The 18,348-nt window shown below is 37.9% G+C and overlaps 1 protein-coding gene across 4 annotated transcripts in view; it reads right to left on the bottom strand.

Annotated features, from left to right (window-relative positions):
• The window catches only part of NIG (NSP (nuclear shuttle protein)-interacting GTPase), a 45,669-nt gene extending 30,690 nt beyond the window's left edge, over positions 1-14,979 (bottom strand). The window contains exons 1-11 of one of the 4 annotated variants that reach the window (XM_089790964.1): positions 14,788-14,979; positions 14,004-14,163; positions 8,272-8,333; positions 7,883-7,970; positions 7,653-7,714; positions 7,033-7,129; positions 6,231-6,788; positions 5,426-6,073; positions 5,153-5,314; positions 4,847-4,972; positions 4,619-4,705 (exon numbers count right to left, since the gene is read on the bottom strand). In XM_089790964.1, the coding sequence (XP_089647090.1) occupies positions 4,619-4,705; positions 4,847-4,972; positions 5,153-5,314; positions 5,426-6,073; positions 6,231-6,788; positions 7,033-7,129; positions 7,653-7,714; positions 7,883-7,970; positions 8,272-8,333; positions 14,004-14,102 (1,989 nt within the window). In that variant the 5' untranslated portion in view covers positions 14,103-14,163; positions 14,788-14,979. The remainder of the gene's footprint in view (positions 1-4,618; positions 4,706-4,846; positions 4,973-5,152; positions 5,315-5,425; positions 6,074-6,230; positions 6,789-7,032; positions 7,130-7,652; positions 7,715-7,882; positions 7,971-8,271; positions 8,334-14,003; positions 14,164-14,787) is intronic. The other 3 variants (XM_089790966.1, XM_089790963.1, XM_089790965.1) reach the window with 3 other exon arrangements.
• Positions 14,980-18,348: the final 3,369 nt, after the last annotated feature.

The raw sequence follows: 18,348 nt of genomic DNA, 5'->3' as shown, positions 1-18,348 counted from the left end.
ATGATGATGCCATTTTGAGATGACAGTGTGTTTTATGATGATATCTAGTTATTTGGTATTTGGACATACCTCTGATTTTGTTATGTGATGGAATTAATGCTATGGTTATTTACTTCATTCCTGCGTTGCGAACGTGAGTGATGTAAATAAATTATTTTAATATAATTAAATAAATGGTTAAATTAGGTGATTTAATGGATTTATTGCTTCGGCTATGTTATTATATGCAATTGCACTTGATCGTGTTGTTTAGTGTGCAGGATTATATCCCTAGCAGTGGCACATGGAGTTAGTGATTCAACTGTTCCTATTTTACCAATGTCGCCCTTGTATGGTCAACGTATCCTTAATTAAATGTTTAATTTAAACCTTTCGGTGATTATTAAACCGGAACTCATTTGCATTATGTGATTAGACCAGTAAGCGTGTTTGTGCATTTAGAGGTTCGCATTGTCGCGAAAGTTGTTTAGGAGATTTATGTGTTTGTGGGTTTTCGGGCTTTTTAATTGATTTATTTTAATTTCTGGCAGCTTTGCCATAGATGAATTCCTATTTATAGGAATAGCCTGTTTTCGTTTGGGTCGATTCGGGATTTAACTAGATTGGCTGGTTAAATGCCCTAATCGATTATTCACCCGTAAAGTGAATAAATATCCAAAAAGGAATTTAATTCCTCACTTCTCACTTTCAAATTGGAAAGTTGGAGAGTAAAACCCAAAAATCCTCTTCATGAGGATTTACTGTTTTGTTCGTTGTGGGAGCTACGGGCGTGGGATCGTCGCGAGGTTGGACTCGTTGGATCCAGCTCGGGGAAACCTTGGATTGCCGCGATTTTCAGCTACTTCTGCGAGATATTTATTTTATGGTTCAGATTCTCGTTTTGCCCTTTTGGCTGTGAGGTAGGGCTTTCCTGTTTTATTGTTTTTGCTCCGTTTCTGCTTCTGTTTTTGGTAGCTGTTTGTTTGGAGGCTGAGAACTAGTGTTCCCCTCCGTTTCTGTATGCTAGTTCTACCCGATTGGGCGGGTATGAACATTTCCCTATTCTTTGGGATGAGGGTTTGGAATTTTACGCCGTTATGCTGGCTGTTTTTGCATACGGTGTCCGATTCCATTGATTTTTGGATTTTTGGGGTTTTTGAACCCAAAGGCCAAATGGGTTTTAATTTTGAAGTTTTCCAAATTTTTGGGGTTTTTACCTCATTTTGCGTGCCGCCCTGTTTTCTCGGATTTTCTTGGCACAATGTGGGTCGTGGACCTTGATGATCCGTTTGGATATCAGTTAGACCACTTTTGCACTTTTATGTTGCTTTGGGATGCGTGTTGGTTTTTGTTGGACCTTTGCTTTTGTTTTGTGAACGCTAGGATTCGTGTAGAATCCATACTCTCGGATTGAGGCCGGTTGAGTGAGTTCATGATGTTTGGTCTTGTTGCATCATTGGGATTCCTGTAGAATCCATAATCTCGGATTGAGGCCGATTGAGTGATTTAATGATGTATGGTTTTATTGGCTTTGGATTCGTGTAGAATCCGTCCTTCCCGTGTTGCTTTCAGTTGGGTGTTTTCTTTGCATTGTGTTCTCATTCCTGTCCTTGTGTTATGATCTTCGTGATGGTGGTGCGCCACACACGAGTACGTGCACGTACATTTGTTGGGTGACTTGCGAGGCCCGATCTTCCGTGGATTTGCTGGAAGTTATGATCATTGGGGTTGGGTTGGGAGTTTGCATGCCTTCGGGCACTCATTGCTGGATGAGCATGGGTAGGGTAGGGTAGCATATGGAGGGGGCTTCTATCCTGTAACCTGGTGACTACTTCTCGGTTGGCAGAGGAAGTTTTATATAAGTGATAATTAAATTAAAACTTTGGGTGGTAATAAATACAAGATAATTAAAATGTGTGGGTTGTGCGCCTTCCGTCATGAAGAGTAGCTGCCCTAGGTTGTGCGCCTTCTGTTGAGAAGAGTAGCTGCCTATACTAGCTTGGGCTTGTCGATGCCAAGCGACTCTCCATGATGTCAGTCCCTACTTAGTAGCCTTTTGAGTGTCTGACCAGGACCTTTACTCCTTGCATTGTCTTAAGTTCTTGGTTCAGCCATCATACTATCTGGCGTGAGTGTTAGCCTTGGATGTTGTGCTTTATGTGTGTTTGTGGTTGGATCATTATCTCCATCAGCACGGCGGGTATGGACCTATGGGTGCCACGTGGTTGGGAGGCGAAGCTACCTTCACCACTGCTAGGGACCGATGTACAGAGACGGTCTCTTATCCTAGTGCGACCGTTGTTGGATGTTTTCACTTGGTACTTCGGGTTCCGGAGTAGGCTTTCTTGTGATTTATGCTTTCATTGGAATGCTTGGATATCATGTTTAGATGATGTTAGTTTATTTGACGCATTCCCTTATCATGATGTTTAGCATATAATTAGATGATGTTAGTTGATTTAGTAGTATATCTGTTGCTTACTGCTGTTTAGCATGTGATAGGTGATGTTATCTACTGTAGGATTATCTTATGCGTTATCACTAGCATGTTAGATTTCCTTATGCTTATATTGTTGCATGTTTTAGTAGTGATATCCCTATTGCGACAGTACTGACGATTTGGTCGGTGGCTTGGGATGTTACGCGCGAGGGATGGCTAGGATCCACGATGGTCTTATAATGCTATTGACGGTTGGGAGGAACCGTGTACTTAGTTTGGTTGTTTTGTTCCTAAGATGTATTTATGTACATTGCGATGTTGCTTTTGTTCTCTGCGATATTTATATTCAGCGTGTTCTTTGCTACTGTAGTTTAGATGGTTTGATGTTCTTCATTCTGTGTTGTTATTGCACTCGAGTGTTCATTCCTCGAGCCTTTGTGGATCCGATACTCCCTGGTGTGGAGGTTCTTTGCTCTATTTTGGTCCTTTTTGCTTCTGGGAGTGTTTTCGTGTTTCTATGGGCGACATTTGTTCAGCATGGTGCGACACTTTAAAAAGTATCGCACGCCCATGCAAACTATGTCATACGATACTGTAAAGTATCGCACGGCTTCTTGAGAAATGTCGTACGACACTGGAAGAGTGTCGCACGCCTTCCTGAGAAATGTTGTACGATGCTGGAAAGTGTCGCATGCCTTCTTGAGAAATGTCGTACGACACTGGAAGAGTGTCGCACGCCTTAAGGATAAGTATCGCCCTCCCTTAGTAAAAAGTGTCGCACGGTTTTTGTGAAAAACCTACGCGTGCCATTAGCGAGCACTTTTCTTCGTGATCCGATCTTTTTGAGAGTGGTTTTGGATACCCTTTTGGGCGTTCTTCGACCCTATGCTATTGCATTTTGAATTCTGTCGATTTATCTTGAAATCGAGTTTTCGTGTTTCTGATTTCGTCTCTTAGGGTTTAAAATATATCGTTTAAGTATAAGAACTTATACTTAAGATATATTTTAATATATGCGACAAATCGTTTGAGATAGGTTTCAGACCTCTCAGAGATAAGTTATGGATTCTAGGAAATTTCAGGGCTTCAGAAATCCAAACTTAGCCAATTTTCAAGGCTTCAGGATTTCAGGCTTAGCCAAATTTCGAAATTCTGCATTTTACCCCAGCTTGGTGTTTTGTTGATCAGTGGTCCTTTCTTGTGCCCTCATCTTGTTGTGGTGGTTGTTGGCTTTTGTTTGGGTGTGTCAGTTGGGTAGTGGCGTTCGGAGATTCGTTGGTTGCCGGGATTGTGTTGAAGTCTTCCATTGCGATCTTGGTGATCCCTGTATGATGTTGTCTTGTGCATTCATACTTGAAAAAAAAAATATCTTGGCTTGATTTGAATCCTTGTTTCCAAGGATCTCTAGGCGGGGCATTACATGATCTCCCTTTTATATCTCAATCTTGAGAAACTCACAACCTTTCATGATTTCTACCCTTTGAAAGAGTCGTTACTATACATCCTTAATTGCTGTTTTTGAGAGCTAGTTATTTATTTCCAAATTGATTGACTGCTTCCTTCTTTGATTGATTATTAATTGATGGATGCATGTCCCTCTCAGATTCAATGATCTCCGTTTTATATCTCATGTTTGAGAGTGTCACAGCTCTACATTTCATGTCTTTTGACCATAATATGTATTTTACCTTAATTATTATTATTACTTACTACTAAATTCCATTTCAAAAACGGGAGATTACACTTCATCCCCCCATATTAGAATTCCACAGCCATAGTAACAGTTTTTGGTCTCAATGTGCAGTTGATAAACCATCTTTGTTAATATCAAAGTTGATTCAAGTTATTATGATCTACATGCAACTTACACTACAGCCTCTGCTAAATCTAGTGCAGAGGGTATGCTTGCAGTTTGTATTAAGATAACCATTAGTCTTGCTCAGAATTCAACCCTTCCTAGCAAAAGATCGGATTTGAAAACAATTATTTGTGAGAATGGGCTAAGAATGTCTTCACTTCAAATTCTAAATTCTTGACATTTTAAAAACAAGTTAGATTTTTAACTTTGAAGTCAAGTGCTAACACTGTCGTCAACTTCTAAATTCTTGAAATTTTAAAAAAAGTTTAATTTTTAGAATCAATACATAAATTTAAGTCTTTAGTGAACAAAACTAAATAACAGACAATGAAAATTCATACCTGAGTGCCTTGTGGTGCAGTCTGTTCACCCATAATATCAAATGGATTTGTTGATCTTGAAGATGGATGAGAAATTGGCACTTGTCCCTTCAAATTTGAAATAAAAACAGTTTCAAGCTCATTAAATTAAGCAAACAGGTTATGTACACAGAAACACACAAAAAAATATTCAATAGAGCCCTTCAAATATTTGGGTTCTTCAGATGCTTGATCCATTTGAATTCTTACTTGTAAAGACACTCCCACAGTAGGAAACTGCACTCCAGAGACCCCACCAAACTGTGTTCCCAACTGGAAACCCCTATTAGGTAAAACTGGTTGAACTTGAGAATATAATGGCACAGCAAATAAGTCCTGCAATTTCAAAAACACTTTTTAACACACAAGATACAGCATATGTAAACAAGAAACTCTTCCCACACTGTAAGCAATTATGAACTGCTATACTGCAACTCTAATCGCATTTATGTCATGGTTCTTTTGTCCTATTCCCTGCAATGTTATTTCCTGTGCAAAATCATAGCAACACTATACCTCTGGAATTTCCTTCCTTGCATTTTGTGCGCTTTCTGCAGTTTGTTGTCCATGCTGAGAACCGGCATCCATATTCGGAAGAGGGGGTTTAGCTAGAGATTGTGCTGGCTGAACATTTTGAGAGGTATTTAAACCAACAGATGACAATAAAGCATTATGTGTCTGCCGTCCAATCAATAAACATCCATCAACTTAATATCTATATGTATACCATATGCAATTGACAAAGGTATAGATATCACAATAGAAAGTTACTCAGCATACACAGCTTACCTGCAAAGCTGGTATGCCATTAGCTGGTGGCACAGATGGTGGAATTGTATGAAAATTATTAGAGCCTGAAGCAGATGGCACAGATCCTTGAACATGTTGAGTAGGAGCCCACAACCATTGTCCAGCATTGTTTGCTTTTCCAAAAGGATCAACAATACCTGCTGAAGGACCAGGAGCTGGCATTACTGGTGCCGGTGTTGTTGCCGATAGAATAGATTGTAGTGGATCTGGGGCTGGGGCTGGGGCTGACTGTGGAGTCCAATCAAATGTGGCCCATCCACCATTACTAGAAGTAGAGGCATTAGAAGATTGTGGAACTGAAGAGACTCCAAAAAGATCTTGTTGAACAGCTGAAGATGGTTGTGAAACCAATGGGGCAGCAAAAGGATCCTGATGTGTAATTGCTGATGGTTGTTTAAATGAAGAAGCTGCAAAAAGATCTTGTTGTACAACTGTAGATGGTTGTTTAACTGAAGAAGCTGCAAAGAGATCTGGCTGTGTGGGAGCGGAGGAGGGTTCGGGCTCTGCACTGAAATCTATCAAACTTCCTGAATTGGCTCTTTTTAGGGTTGGTGAAGTACCTTCTACTGATCCCATGCTACTCGAAGATGCAGTTCTCTGTCCCCGAAATTCTTTCCGAATTTCAGGCTGGTAATTTGCATTGTAAATCAGTCAATTTTTGTATCTCATTAACTTGTATAAAAAATTATCAAAAAAGTTAGTAGATGATCAAGACTAAACTATGCTCTCTAATTTCAAAGTGAACATGTAAGATAAGTCCAGAGATTCTTACTGCAATTCTTACCAGTGACCGTGTAGATATTTCACCATCCCTGTTGCCATTTGCTCGAGGAAAATCGCTAACTCGGAGAGTTGGAACATCATCACCCAAAATGTCCCTTACCGGACGAACAGGAGGTGGGCTGAAATCCTTCTGGTAATTTGGTGATCGCTCCTCAGGTCGACGTCTATCAGGTGCATCAGGATAACGGCGATCTTCAAATTTCTTTCTATCACCCGTACTTTCAAAGTTGCTTGGACTTTTCCTGTAGATATCATCATATCGCCGGGTATCCTGTCCTGGGCTTGTCTTGTAAGTATCATCATATCGCCGATTGTCCTGGTAACCTCTATCATTCCTGCTTCTATCTGATTCATATTGCCCTGGACTTCTTTTTTCATCGTAACTATTTCTTCTATCGTCATATCCTCTATCATCATACCGACCTCGATCATATCGAGTACCTTGCCCAGGACGATCACTATAACGACGCTCTGCATATTGATCCTCATAAGGAGGACTACGGGAGTCTGACCTGTATGAATCAGGTCGCCTATTTTCATAGGCATCATCTCTATCACCCTATCCAAACATGCATACCAAGCATTCAGTATTGAACCAAAAAAAATCAAAGACTATATGCATAAAATCATTTAAACCACAGACAAATTCAAACTCAATATTAATTTCAAATGGTACTTCTGTAAAGCAAATGGATATAGCAATCACAAGCAACATCCATTAAGGATTACCAAATGACTAAAATAATAGGAGCACCAAATGACTAAAATAATTTCCCAACCATTATCCACCAAGAAACACCCACCATTTTTCCTCGTGGCGGTTTATCGCCACCTCTGTCAGCTGCATACCTCTTTTCCACATAAACGTGCTTTATAAAGTCTCGAAGCCTATCAACATTGCTGAAGCCCAATTTTGTCACATGTTAGAATCCAAAAAAAACTTAGTTTTAAAGCTTACACCTGGCAAAAACACCGCTGACCAAAAAAAATTTGTCCGACTTAGGGCTTCTAAAGTTAAAAGACTCAACAAATTAGAAATATGTATCAATTCAAAACATATTTAAATAACATGCAACATGCTGTTCAGATGCACAAGAAATGAATTTAGAATATACTGAGCTAATAAATTTGTTTAAAAATTTTTAATCCATAGAAAGAAATAAATTAAATTCTAAAAACAAATACAAACATTTGGAAAAATTTATAAAATCTATTGGCTTATCTAGTTTTTGGCAACCAGTAGCCAAAAAAGTATGGTAATGCTTGGGGTAACTTACCAAGGGCTTTTTCCTATGACAAAGAAGAAAAAACCTTGACAAGGGCATTTGGCTTGTGATTCTCACCAAGTTTTAAAACAAGGATTGAAAATTTGAAAATTTAACTGGAATTCACACTTAATTTTAACAGAAGGAAAATCTGTCACCTGCTGTCAGGGAGTTGATGGCGTTGTGGATCAAATTCTTTAAAATATATTTCTTTCGCTTTCTGTAAAATAGATTCAAAGTTTCAAAAGCCTCACTAAAGGGTTATTAAACACATAATATTCTCAATTTCATAGACTGAATGCACTATCAAGCTGGGAGATATTTGATCTTCTATTTGCTTGAACAAGAAATTTTTTTCTACAAGTCACTCTTGAGACTTGACACATACCTCATTGCCGCCTTGTTGAAGAAAACTCACTTCTTGTGAAGTGAATTTTGCCATTGATACTGATTTCACTCGGTGTGTAAACTCCCGGCTGCCAAAATATAAAAATATGTTTATTACTAATTAATAAAATTAAAGGTCTACATTCAAAAAGTTGTAAAACACCAACTCTCACAAACATGAAATCATGGTATAAAAGAATTTGTCACATGCAAATGATAACGACTAATTGTACAATTCTTTAAACCTAAATACAACTTGACAAAAATCCAAACCTCACTACCAATTGAAAAATAGAAGCTCAATTTGATAAAGATCCAAACCTCACTATCAATTAAAAAATAAAATCTTGATATTACTTCAATAAATGTTGGTCAACACAATATACTCACTGAATCCCACTACAAGTTGTGCAAACAAATGTCCAGAAGTTTGTGCACACATATTGAGGTCCCTGAAAGCCAGAAAGTACTTATTTATCAGCCCAATTAATAAGACCTAATCTGAAATGTTAATAAAGCAATTTTGGACAAGAAAAGAAAATCATACAGTACTTAAAATACCATGACAAAATATTTTTGACAATCTAAGAAACCAAACTGCATTAAGAAAAATAAGAGCAACAAGCACACGGATATGTTGCTTCACCAATCCATAAAGTCTGCAAACTGGAGCATTAAGTTCAAAAAAGCCAATAGCATAGAATATAAGCTAAGGTTTAAATTTGGATTCCAGTTGGGCTATGGGGGTTTGGCCCATTTGAGTATTTGGATACCAGTTGGGAGTTTGGCCCATTTGGGTATGGTTGTACAGCGAAAAAATGGGGTTGGGTACATTCTGAGTGCATCCCTACAAATCTTTAAAAACAACAGGACTGACATTTTAAGTTATTAAAGAACAAAGCATTATGTAAATTTTATCTTTGACGGAGATATGGGGAAGCAAAGTAGTCAAAAACCCCTTGGTCGTACATCACCTGCATCTGTAAGCATACATATCCAACACAACCCAGATATATGTCAGATACTGTACCCATGTGTGTCCAAAAAACCTTGACTTTCCAACCATGTCAAATACAATGTAATTTGATTTGTTAATAACTTGACATAAATCTTCCCAAATTTAATTTTAAAAAACTTTACTTATGCAGTTTTCTAATCAGATGTTATAAACAAAACCTACACCAAGGAAGAAAGGCAAATGAAATGTTTTCCTATTTCAGAGATCCATTTTTGGCAGTTTATCTTCTAAGTTACCACGCTTGCTACCCACAAGTCCCGAACTAGGTTCGGGTACACACCCAATATAGGTGCATCTGTGGGTACTTGTTGGGTACTTGTCTGTTTTCATAGCCTTCGATGATTAATAAACATTGAATAATATTTCAATTAATTACGTTTTCTAATTTGTTAGTTATAATATTTTCATTGGAATTGTCTATATAGAGATATATGATAATTGATATGCCTTATTTGAATACTTTTCAACTATCGATTGGCACCTCAAATATTTATCTTTGGCATTTGGCACTGATCAATGATCAAGTACCGTACTATCATACCATATTTCTCCCTTTTTTGTATATACAATGCATAAATACACACACACACACACACCCATAGATACCCAGACCCCTAAAAAAATCACATACCCACGTACCGGGTTCATGTACCTACACCCGTCCCAAACCTGAACCGAAAGCTTAGGTAACCTTCCATTGCAACTCCACTATTCTTGCGTATTGTGAAGTGCCAAATTAACTTATAAATGTGTATAGCATTTATGTGTCTACATTGCTTTTGAAGTAATGAAAATTTCGCTTAGAAATTTGTGTTAAATATATTTGTATGTGTTTTTTTATTAGTGCCATATCCAACCATATATATATATAGGGGGTCTTAATAAATGATTGTATCTATATCCAATATCATATCCATATATTGGCATATACCTAGGTTGGAATCCTTCTAGGGCCGACCTGGTACACCTAACGGCTAATTACGCCTATCGGCCTTAGCCATGTTGTTACTGAACTTTGTCATTTCAATCCTTAATTGGGTCTGACCCTATTTGGGTAATTCATGTAATTGCAATTATGTAATTGGCCACGACCTATATGAATGTAACTTGTAATTATTAGGTCTAATCCTAATCTTGAAGCCAAAACTCAAGGCCGACTAGAGGTCAATTAAGAGGCATTGATTCATATATTTGTAAGGCCATCCTTGCATCAATAGCAAATAGATTCTACAATGTACAGAATATTAGTGTGCTCGGGGGTGATGATAAGAGCTTATTATCTATGGTTGGGAAGGCAACAGATCTGATGGTTTGTTTGTGGTCAATTAGCACTCCCAAAAACTTAACATGGTATCAAAGCAGATCTAGTAAAATCCTCAATCAGAATAAGAAAATTGGAACTTAAGAGATACAAGAAATAAGGGATTCTTGTAAGAATGTGTAGCTCATAGCCTTGGAGGAAGTGTTGGTGTTCAAATTTCTCACTCTCCCTGCACAATAATTTTATGATGGTGAAAGATCTTTGGTGGATTGTGAGAAAATTTAGACAATAAAGACATGCTTCCAAGATGAAATGAGAAGAAATGGACTGATGAGAGATTTCATGCAAAGTCATGCAAGCTACAGAAATGAACATAGGGATGCTACTTGCAGCCATGAGACTGAATTGGTGGCACGTGACTTCATTAAAGAGAAAGAACCTATACAAATTGTCATTGTGATTAGTTTCTTCCAAGAGGAAGAAACGACATTCAAAGGAAGACTATTCAACAGTAAAAATCAGATTCAAAGGGAGCTTGAGTGGCAAATGTAGAATGTCAAGTCCTTCACAGTGAATCAACAAGTTTGTGTAGCAATGCGGCTGCAAAAGCTCATTGTCGAACAAATATTGGAGCCAAATTCTTGGTATTGTTTCAATCAAAGCTATGAGAATGTAGCCCCTATTGAGGAGTCTCAGCTGAGAGGGAGTCTCGGGATTCAAATGATCATTTATGTGTTGTTAATGAGTTCTTCTTCATGAGAGAGAAGTTTGAGGTGCAATCCCTTGCTAATGAGTTCTTCTCCAGAGGAAGAAGTTTGGGGTGTACTCCCTTGTTAATAAGTCCATCTCCATTAGGGACAAGTTCGAGGTGCAATCCCTAATTAATGAGTTCTTCCCTAAGAGGGAGAAGTTCTTCCCTTTGCGAGTAGCTATGGTGGATCAACCCTTTGCGAGTAGCTATGGTGGATCCACCCTCTGCGAGTAGGTATGGTGAAGATGCATTCTTCTCTTGGAGAAGTTTGAGATGAAAACCCTCACTCCACCCTCTGTGAGTAGGCATGGTGGAGATGCATTCTTTTCTGGGAGAATCTGAGGTGAAAGCCCTTGTTCCACCCTCTACAAGATTGTATGGTGTATCCACCCTCTACAAGTAGGCATGGTGGAGATGCACTCTTCTCTAGGAGAATTCTAAGGTGAAAGCCCTTGTTTCACCCTCTGCGAGTAGGAATGGTGGATCCACCCTCTCCGAGTAGGCATGGTGGATCCACCCTCTACGAGTAGGCATGGTGGTTATGTTCACTTGCATTTTCATGGGAGTAGCCATGATGGTTGTCACCATGTAACTTGGATATTGAAGGAATCCTCCTTAGCTTAGAGGGAGTGTTGATGTGTAGCCAGGTCGGATCCATTCTAGGGCTGACCTAGTGCACCTAGTGGCTAATTTGGTTTGTTAGCTAAGAGGGAGTGTTGATGTGTAGCTAGGTCGGATCCATTCTAGGGCTGACCTAGTGCACCTAGTGGCTAATTTGATCAGTTAGCCTCAGCCATGTTGCTATTAAACTTTGTCATTTCAATCCTCAATTGGGTCTAACCCTATTTGGGCAATTCTTGTAACTTGCAATTATGTAATTGGGCAAGACCTATATGAATGTAACTTGTAATTAATAAGTCTGATCCTATTCTTGGCACCAAAACTCAAGGCCAACAAGAGGTCTATTCAAAGGTGTTGATTCATATATATGCAAGGCCATTCTTGCATCAATAGAAAATGAATTTTGTGATGTACAAAATATGTAGTATGCTCGGGGGTGATGATAAGAGTTTATCATCTATGGTTGAGAAGGCAACAGATCTGATGCTTTGCTTGTGGCTAACAAGTACTAACATAAAATTAACACCATATATGTATCCATGTGACTTTGTAGGGAAGGCAAAACTCCAAGGACCAAGAAACCAACCACTAGAAAGAAAAGCCATAGAACCCCCAACAGCTATACAATTCCTCAAAAGTCTAAATAAGAAAAGAGGGAAATGTCAGCATACAATTTTTAAACTGCAGCAACTACGATGATAAAAGAAACCACCACTTTTTACATATTTACTTCTTGCCATCATTGGACAGAAAAGTCAAAAGAATAACAACGAGCCTCAGGGAATGAAGGCCTTCCTATGACATTATTTTTGCATTCCCAGCTGTAACAAAACGATTTGCACAGTTCACCCGCCATTAACCAGTTTCATTTCCCTCTTTCCATAAAATGTAATGATAAAAACAAAAAAACGTTGGGCAAAGAAAAAGAAAAAGAAAAAACGGCCACAATTTGCATCAGATTTGCTTTAGGCATGGCACTAGGACCCTGGAATCACATGGATAAATCCGACCAAGGCCCCAAAATTGTGTCCTGCCAACACCCACACAAGAGTAGACAGCAAACACTAACCAGGAACGATACTGACCTGGCTCAACATGTTTTTCAAAAAGAACTAGTAAATTAGAGTTAAGAGTTACTAAACACCCACACTTTGGTGTACAAGAGCACCTGAAGCCCGGTACACAAATTAAAAATGTTTGATAGTTATTAGGCAAATTTAGAGGCAAAAAAGTAATCTAGGTCAAAACAGATAGATTTATGGTAATGAGCTAATGAAGCTCTACAAGATAAATTTGCTATTCACAAACATGAAACAGAAAATATACAGCATTTACATAACAAGTTACAGAAAAGATCAAACAAAGGTGGATTGTCCCATTTGTTACATAAACACAATTTAAAGAGGGTTGGTAGAAATAAGCAAGTTGTGTTTATCCAAATGAGTGAAAATGCCACTGTAAATTAGCAACAGAAATTATGTAACATTTTACAAGAAACTAACCAAAGACTAGTTTAGTCACTTACACTACAATACAAGGTTTTCAATCAAACTTAATTAAAAGGCTAGTTATGACAAGCAAACCAAGTTCTTAAAGTTGAAAAAAATATCTGCCACAAACATAGACCAGAAAATATATAGCATGGGACTCTGCATAAGAATGATTTGAGGAAGGATGCTAACAAAAGCTGGTTGATGTCAATGAACATTGTAAAAGGAGGATAATAAAAACTAGACATTTTGATAGCGTGGATTTTCATAGACACATGTAAACATTGGAGGTGTGTTCAATGCCACTGAAAACATTTCAAAACCAGATAGGGAACAAAATAAAATGAACGCACAGCTCTAAATATGATATAAGTATTAGTCAACAGGGTTACGCTCAAGTTGTATAATTATCCAGATCAGTAGTGGACATCAATGCTCAAATTGTTGGGGAATGTGTAACAAGAATAAATGTACAAATATTGAATAATCTAAACAAGGCCTAGCGCAAGTGCTTAATGTCTTAGAAAAAGGTGCCCCCTCAATCATGGCATCTAAGCTAAAACAGGAAAGCGCCTGCATATCAGTAGTCTTAAGCAAGTTAGAATTGGAAAGTCGGATAATACCATGCTTTCTGGTGACTGGCTTTAAACAGATGAAGATACAGATGATGAAACCGTATAAACAAACAACTGGGCAATGTCAAGATCACCTTTCGTTGGTCAAAGTAAGTGTGGTGAGTGGTCTAGCCCATAACATGGCAGAACAGATCTGATAATTATGAAAGAGAGTTTGCAGTCATCATTTGCCACTCAACAAGATACAGCATTTCTAAAATGAGAATTATATACATCCAGTCTAATTAATTTGACTCCGTGATATTTCAGTGGAGCTAAATCTAAAACAGGCAAACCAAAAAATTCACCATTCTAGATTCTTTCCAGGTAATTAAAAAGAAAACAAATGACAAAATTAGGAACTTACCAGGCTGTTACAGTTAATGCATCTTCGGTTAAGAGGAAGCCTCAGCAGCCCTCGAATTATTTTCTCGTTCTTTTCATCTTCCTTTAATCTACTCGCCATAATTCACCCTCCGCAATAAACACTACGAGAACTGAACAACGGGTACAGCCAAAATGCTGATCTGAAAGACAATTTTTAAGATTTATGTCATTACCACATTCTCCTTGTAGAAGACCTGATTATAGCAGAGTCAGATTGCAATCCTACCAGATGCCCAAGCCAGAATCGTTAAATCGCAGCAAAGAAAACCATAGATGACCAAATTTAACGGGATACAAGTAATTGAAATCAAACCAGATTAAAAACCCTGCAAAACACCAAACAGACACACAAAACCGAGACGAATCCAGCCCAACATAATCAAAATTCTGACGACGAGGAGTGACCCAAACTAAATTCAAAACTCGGCAACAAAAAGATCGAATGAAGTCCGCAGAGGTCTAGAATTTGAACGAAACAAGAATTTATTGAAATCAAGCAAGACTCAAACATTAGCTAAAGCCTAAAAAAAAAATTGTAAACAAGCACTAAATGCAGAAATCCTTATATCCCAAAATTTGCTCAATATTTGGGGAGATCTAAAACCTAAAGGACAGCAAAACTCACGTTGATTGAGGTCTAAGGTTCAAAGACGATCGAGGATTGCAAGAAGACAAATTGTTTGACCTAACACTGGGCAGTGCTAAACAGACTATTACAAGTTAGTAGTAATCGACACACGAAAAAATGATAAATTCATAAATACCTGTGGAACACTTACGAGTGTAAAGAAAACCAAACAATTTTGGGCGAGTCCTTGAATACGCTTTGATTTACAGCAATCTTGCACAGAAATCTTAGAGAACTTTTTTGTCAATAGAATCTGCGCACACGACTCCTCAAAATTGCCAGGAGTTGGCATGAAATAATTGCGTTTCAAACCCTCATTCTTGCCAGTGAAAAAGGTTGTACAGCTTGTTGTGGTCAAGGTATTAGACGATGCCACCGGCTGCTTCCGGTGACGGCCACCGGTTAGAAGCAGTGAACAATGCGATAGCTGAATTTTGAAAGGATTCCATGTGCAATTTCAATGATTGATATGTTTAATGTGGTTGGGAGGGATTTTCATTTTTATTTCAACATTTAAAGTAGAAATTTATTGGGAAATGAGCAGGGCGAGAGCGACACTACTTGTTTAACTCGTTGTAATAAGTCACTTCGTTGAAATTGTAGCATTCTTCTTTGTTCAATGCACATTGAGGTGCATTCAAGATTTCTTTGCCTAATTTTCTCCTCTTCGGATAATTACTATAATTTATTATTAGTAAGAGTTTTAATTTTCAATGTAGGATTGAGGGGATATCTATTATGTCAATTTTATTTGTGACATAATTTTACTAGTATCTAAATTATGACAAATTCATTTAGGATGCTTTGATTTTCTTTGGTGTAAAGGAAACTTGTGGAACTTTGAAGCTTGATCTATGGTGAACTCATTTTAAAGAACAAGCTAAGGAATCTTTTGTCAAAATAGTAATTAATTGAGAGCAAAAGCCAATAGCTCGTATAAGTGAATATACATAATGAAAAGGCAAAATAATATTATAAAGTGAATTAATAATATACAATGAATTCCTTATAAATGTAGGACAGAGAGGAAGAAGCAAGGTGAGAGTAAACTATGACTAACCCTTCAAAAATTTTGGTATGTAAAGAAAACTTATGCCAAGTTTTAGAACGTGTGTAGTTCAGTTGTTCGGTGAGATTACAAAACCTCCAAGTTCATTTAAGCTCACTTAAGCTATTGTCCATAGATCTGCGAGGTATTCTTAGTGCTTTAATTTGTGTTTGACAATTCTCATTGCAACTTTAAAAGCTCAAATTTAATTGAAGGCTAGCTAACAAACAAGAGAATAAACTATTGTCTATTTTACTTTAGGCTCTACAAGACCTTGGGCCTAATACACTACATTCTACATGAGTGCTTTTGTAGTGCCTCTCCCATTTGACTTTTGTAAGTCATCCTGATGGATGCAACCTTGCTGATCTTTTGTTGTGATGGGATCTTGATTGTGACCCTGAGTGGTCTACACCGTTGAGGTGTTTGGATTTATGTTTCTTTATCAGTTGCTTTGATTATGCTTTTGACTGATCTTTGAGATTATGATGTGATTTTTGGTTCACTAAGGTTTGTGCCAGTGGTTACCAGGATCGATGTGGTATCATGAGGTTGTTTCGTGATTACCTTGAGATGTGTGCAGAGATTGCACTATGTTCTTTTACCATGCTACACTAGACTAGGTTCCTATAGCAGTGGTTAGTCATGTTTATGCTTATGTGTTTTTAGTGCCTTTTTAATGCAGAGTAATCAATCATTATTAAATGCGTAAGTAATTAAATGGATTGTTCATGTGGGATTATTTGGTTATGTGCTGCGGACATTTACCTTGTTTTATTTTGATCTGAGAGATATCTGTTCTTATGTGATGTTTTACATTTGAGATGACCTGAGGGTCAAATGTTACTCTTTGATTCCAGTATCATAGATATTAGACTACTATGTTGTTCAGTCAATCATATTACATGATGATGCCATTTTGAGATGACAGTGTGTTTTATGATGATATCTGGTTATCTGGTATTTGGACATACCTCTGATTATGTTATGTGACGGATTTAATGCTATAGTTATTTACTTCATTCCTGCGTTGTTATGTTTTATGCGAACGTGAGTGATGTAAATAGATTATTTTAATATAATTAAATAAATGGTTAAATTAGGTGATTTAATGCATTTATTGCTTCGGCTATGTTATTATATGCAATTGCACTTGATCGTGTTGTTTAGTGTGCAGGATTTATATCCCTAGCAGTGGCACATGGAGTTAGTGATTCAGTCGTTCATATTTTACCAATGTCGTCCTTGTATGGTCGACGTATCCTTTATTAAATGTTTAATTTAAACTTTTCGGTGATTATTAAATCCGAACTCATTTGCATTATGTGATTAGACCAGTAAGCGTGTATGTGCATTTTAGAGGTTCGCATTGTCGCGAAAGTTGTTAAGGAGATTTATGTGTTTTTGGGTTTTTGGGTTTTTGGGCTTTTGGGCTTTTTAATTGATTTATTTTAATTTCTGGCAGCTTTGCCATAGATGAATTCCTATTTATAGGAATAGCCTATTTTCGTTTGGGTCGATTCGACGTTTAACTAGATTGGCTGGTTAAATGCCCTAATCGATTATTCACCCGAAAAGTGAATAAGTATCCAAAGAGGAATTTAATTCCTCACTTCTCACTTTCAAATTGGAAAGTTGGAGAGTAAAACCCAAAATCCTCTTCGTGAGGATTTACTGTTTTGTTTGTTGTGGGAGCTACAGGCGTGGGATCGTCACGAGGTTAAGCTCGTTGGATCCAGCTCGAGGAAACCTTGGATTCCTGCGATTTTCAACCACTTCTGCGGGCGTTTTATTTTCTGGTTCAGTTTTCTGTTTTGCCCTTTTGGCTGAGGTAGGGCTTTCCCATTTTATTGTTTCTGCTTCGTTTCTGCTTCTGTTTTTTGTAGCTGTTTGTTTGGAGGCTGAGAACTAGTGTTCCCCTCCGTTTTTGTATGCTAGTTCTACCCTGTTGGGCGAGTATGAACATTTCCCTATTTTTTGGGATGAGGGTTTGGGATTTTGTGCTATTATGCTGGCCGTTTTTGCATACGGTGTCCGATTTCATTTATTTTTGGATTTTTGAGGTTTTTGAACCCAAAGGTCAAATGGATTTTAATTTTGAAATTTTTCTAAAATTTGGGGTTTTTACCTCGTTTTGTGTGTCGCCCTGTTTTCTTGGGTTTTCTTGGCACAATGTGGGTCGTGGACCTTGATGATCCATTTGGATATCAGTCAGACCACTTTTGCACTTTTATGTTGCATTGGGATGCGTGTTGCATCCGTACTCCCGATGTTGTGTTCGGTTGAGTGATTTTATACTTGTTATGGTTTTTGTTGGACCTTTGCTTTTGTTTCGTGAATGCTAGGATTCGTGTAGAATCCATACTCTCAGATTGAGGCCGGTTGAGTGAGTTCATGATGTTTGTTCTTGTTACATCATTGGGATTCGTGTAGAATCCATACTCTTGGATTGAGGCCGGTTGAGTGATTTCATGATGTATGATTTTTTTGGCTTTGGGATTCGTGTAGAATCTATCCTTCCTGTGTTGCTTTCAGTTGGATGTTTTCTTTGCATTGTGTTCTCATTCCTGTCCTTGTGTTATGATCTTCGTGATGGTGGTGCACCACACACGAGTACGTGTGCGTACATTTGTTGGGTGACTTACGAGG

This window comes from Cupressus sempervirens, chromosome 7 (assembly GCF_028749045.1).
Source record: "Cupressus sempervirens isolate cs-2001-9-10 chromosome 7, ASM2874904v1, whole genome shotgun sequence".
Lineage (NCBI taxonomy): Eukaryota > Viridiplantae > Streptophyta > Pinopsida > Cupressales > Cupressaceae > Cupressus > Cupressus sempervirens.
Note: the sequence above shows the minus strand (reverse complement) of the source record. Positions and strands in the feature narration are given on the sequence as shown.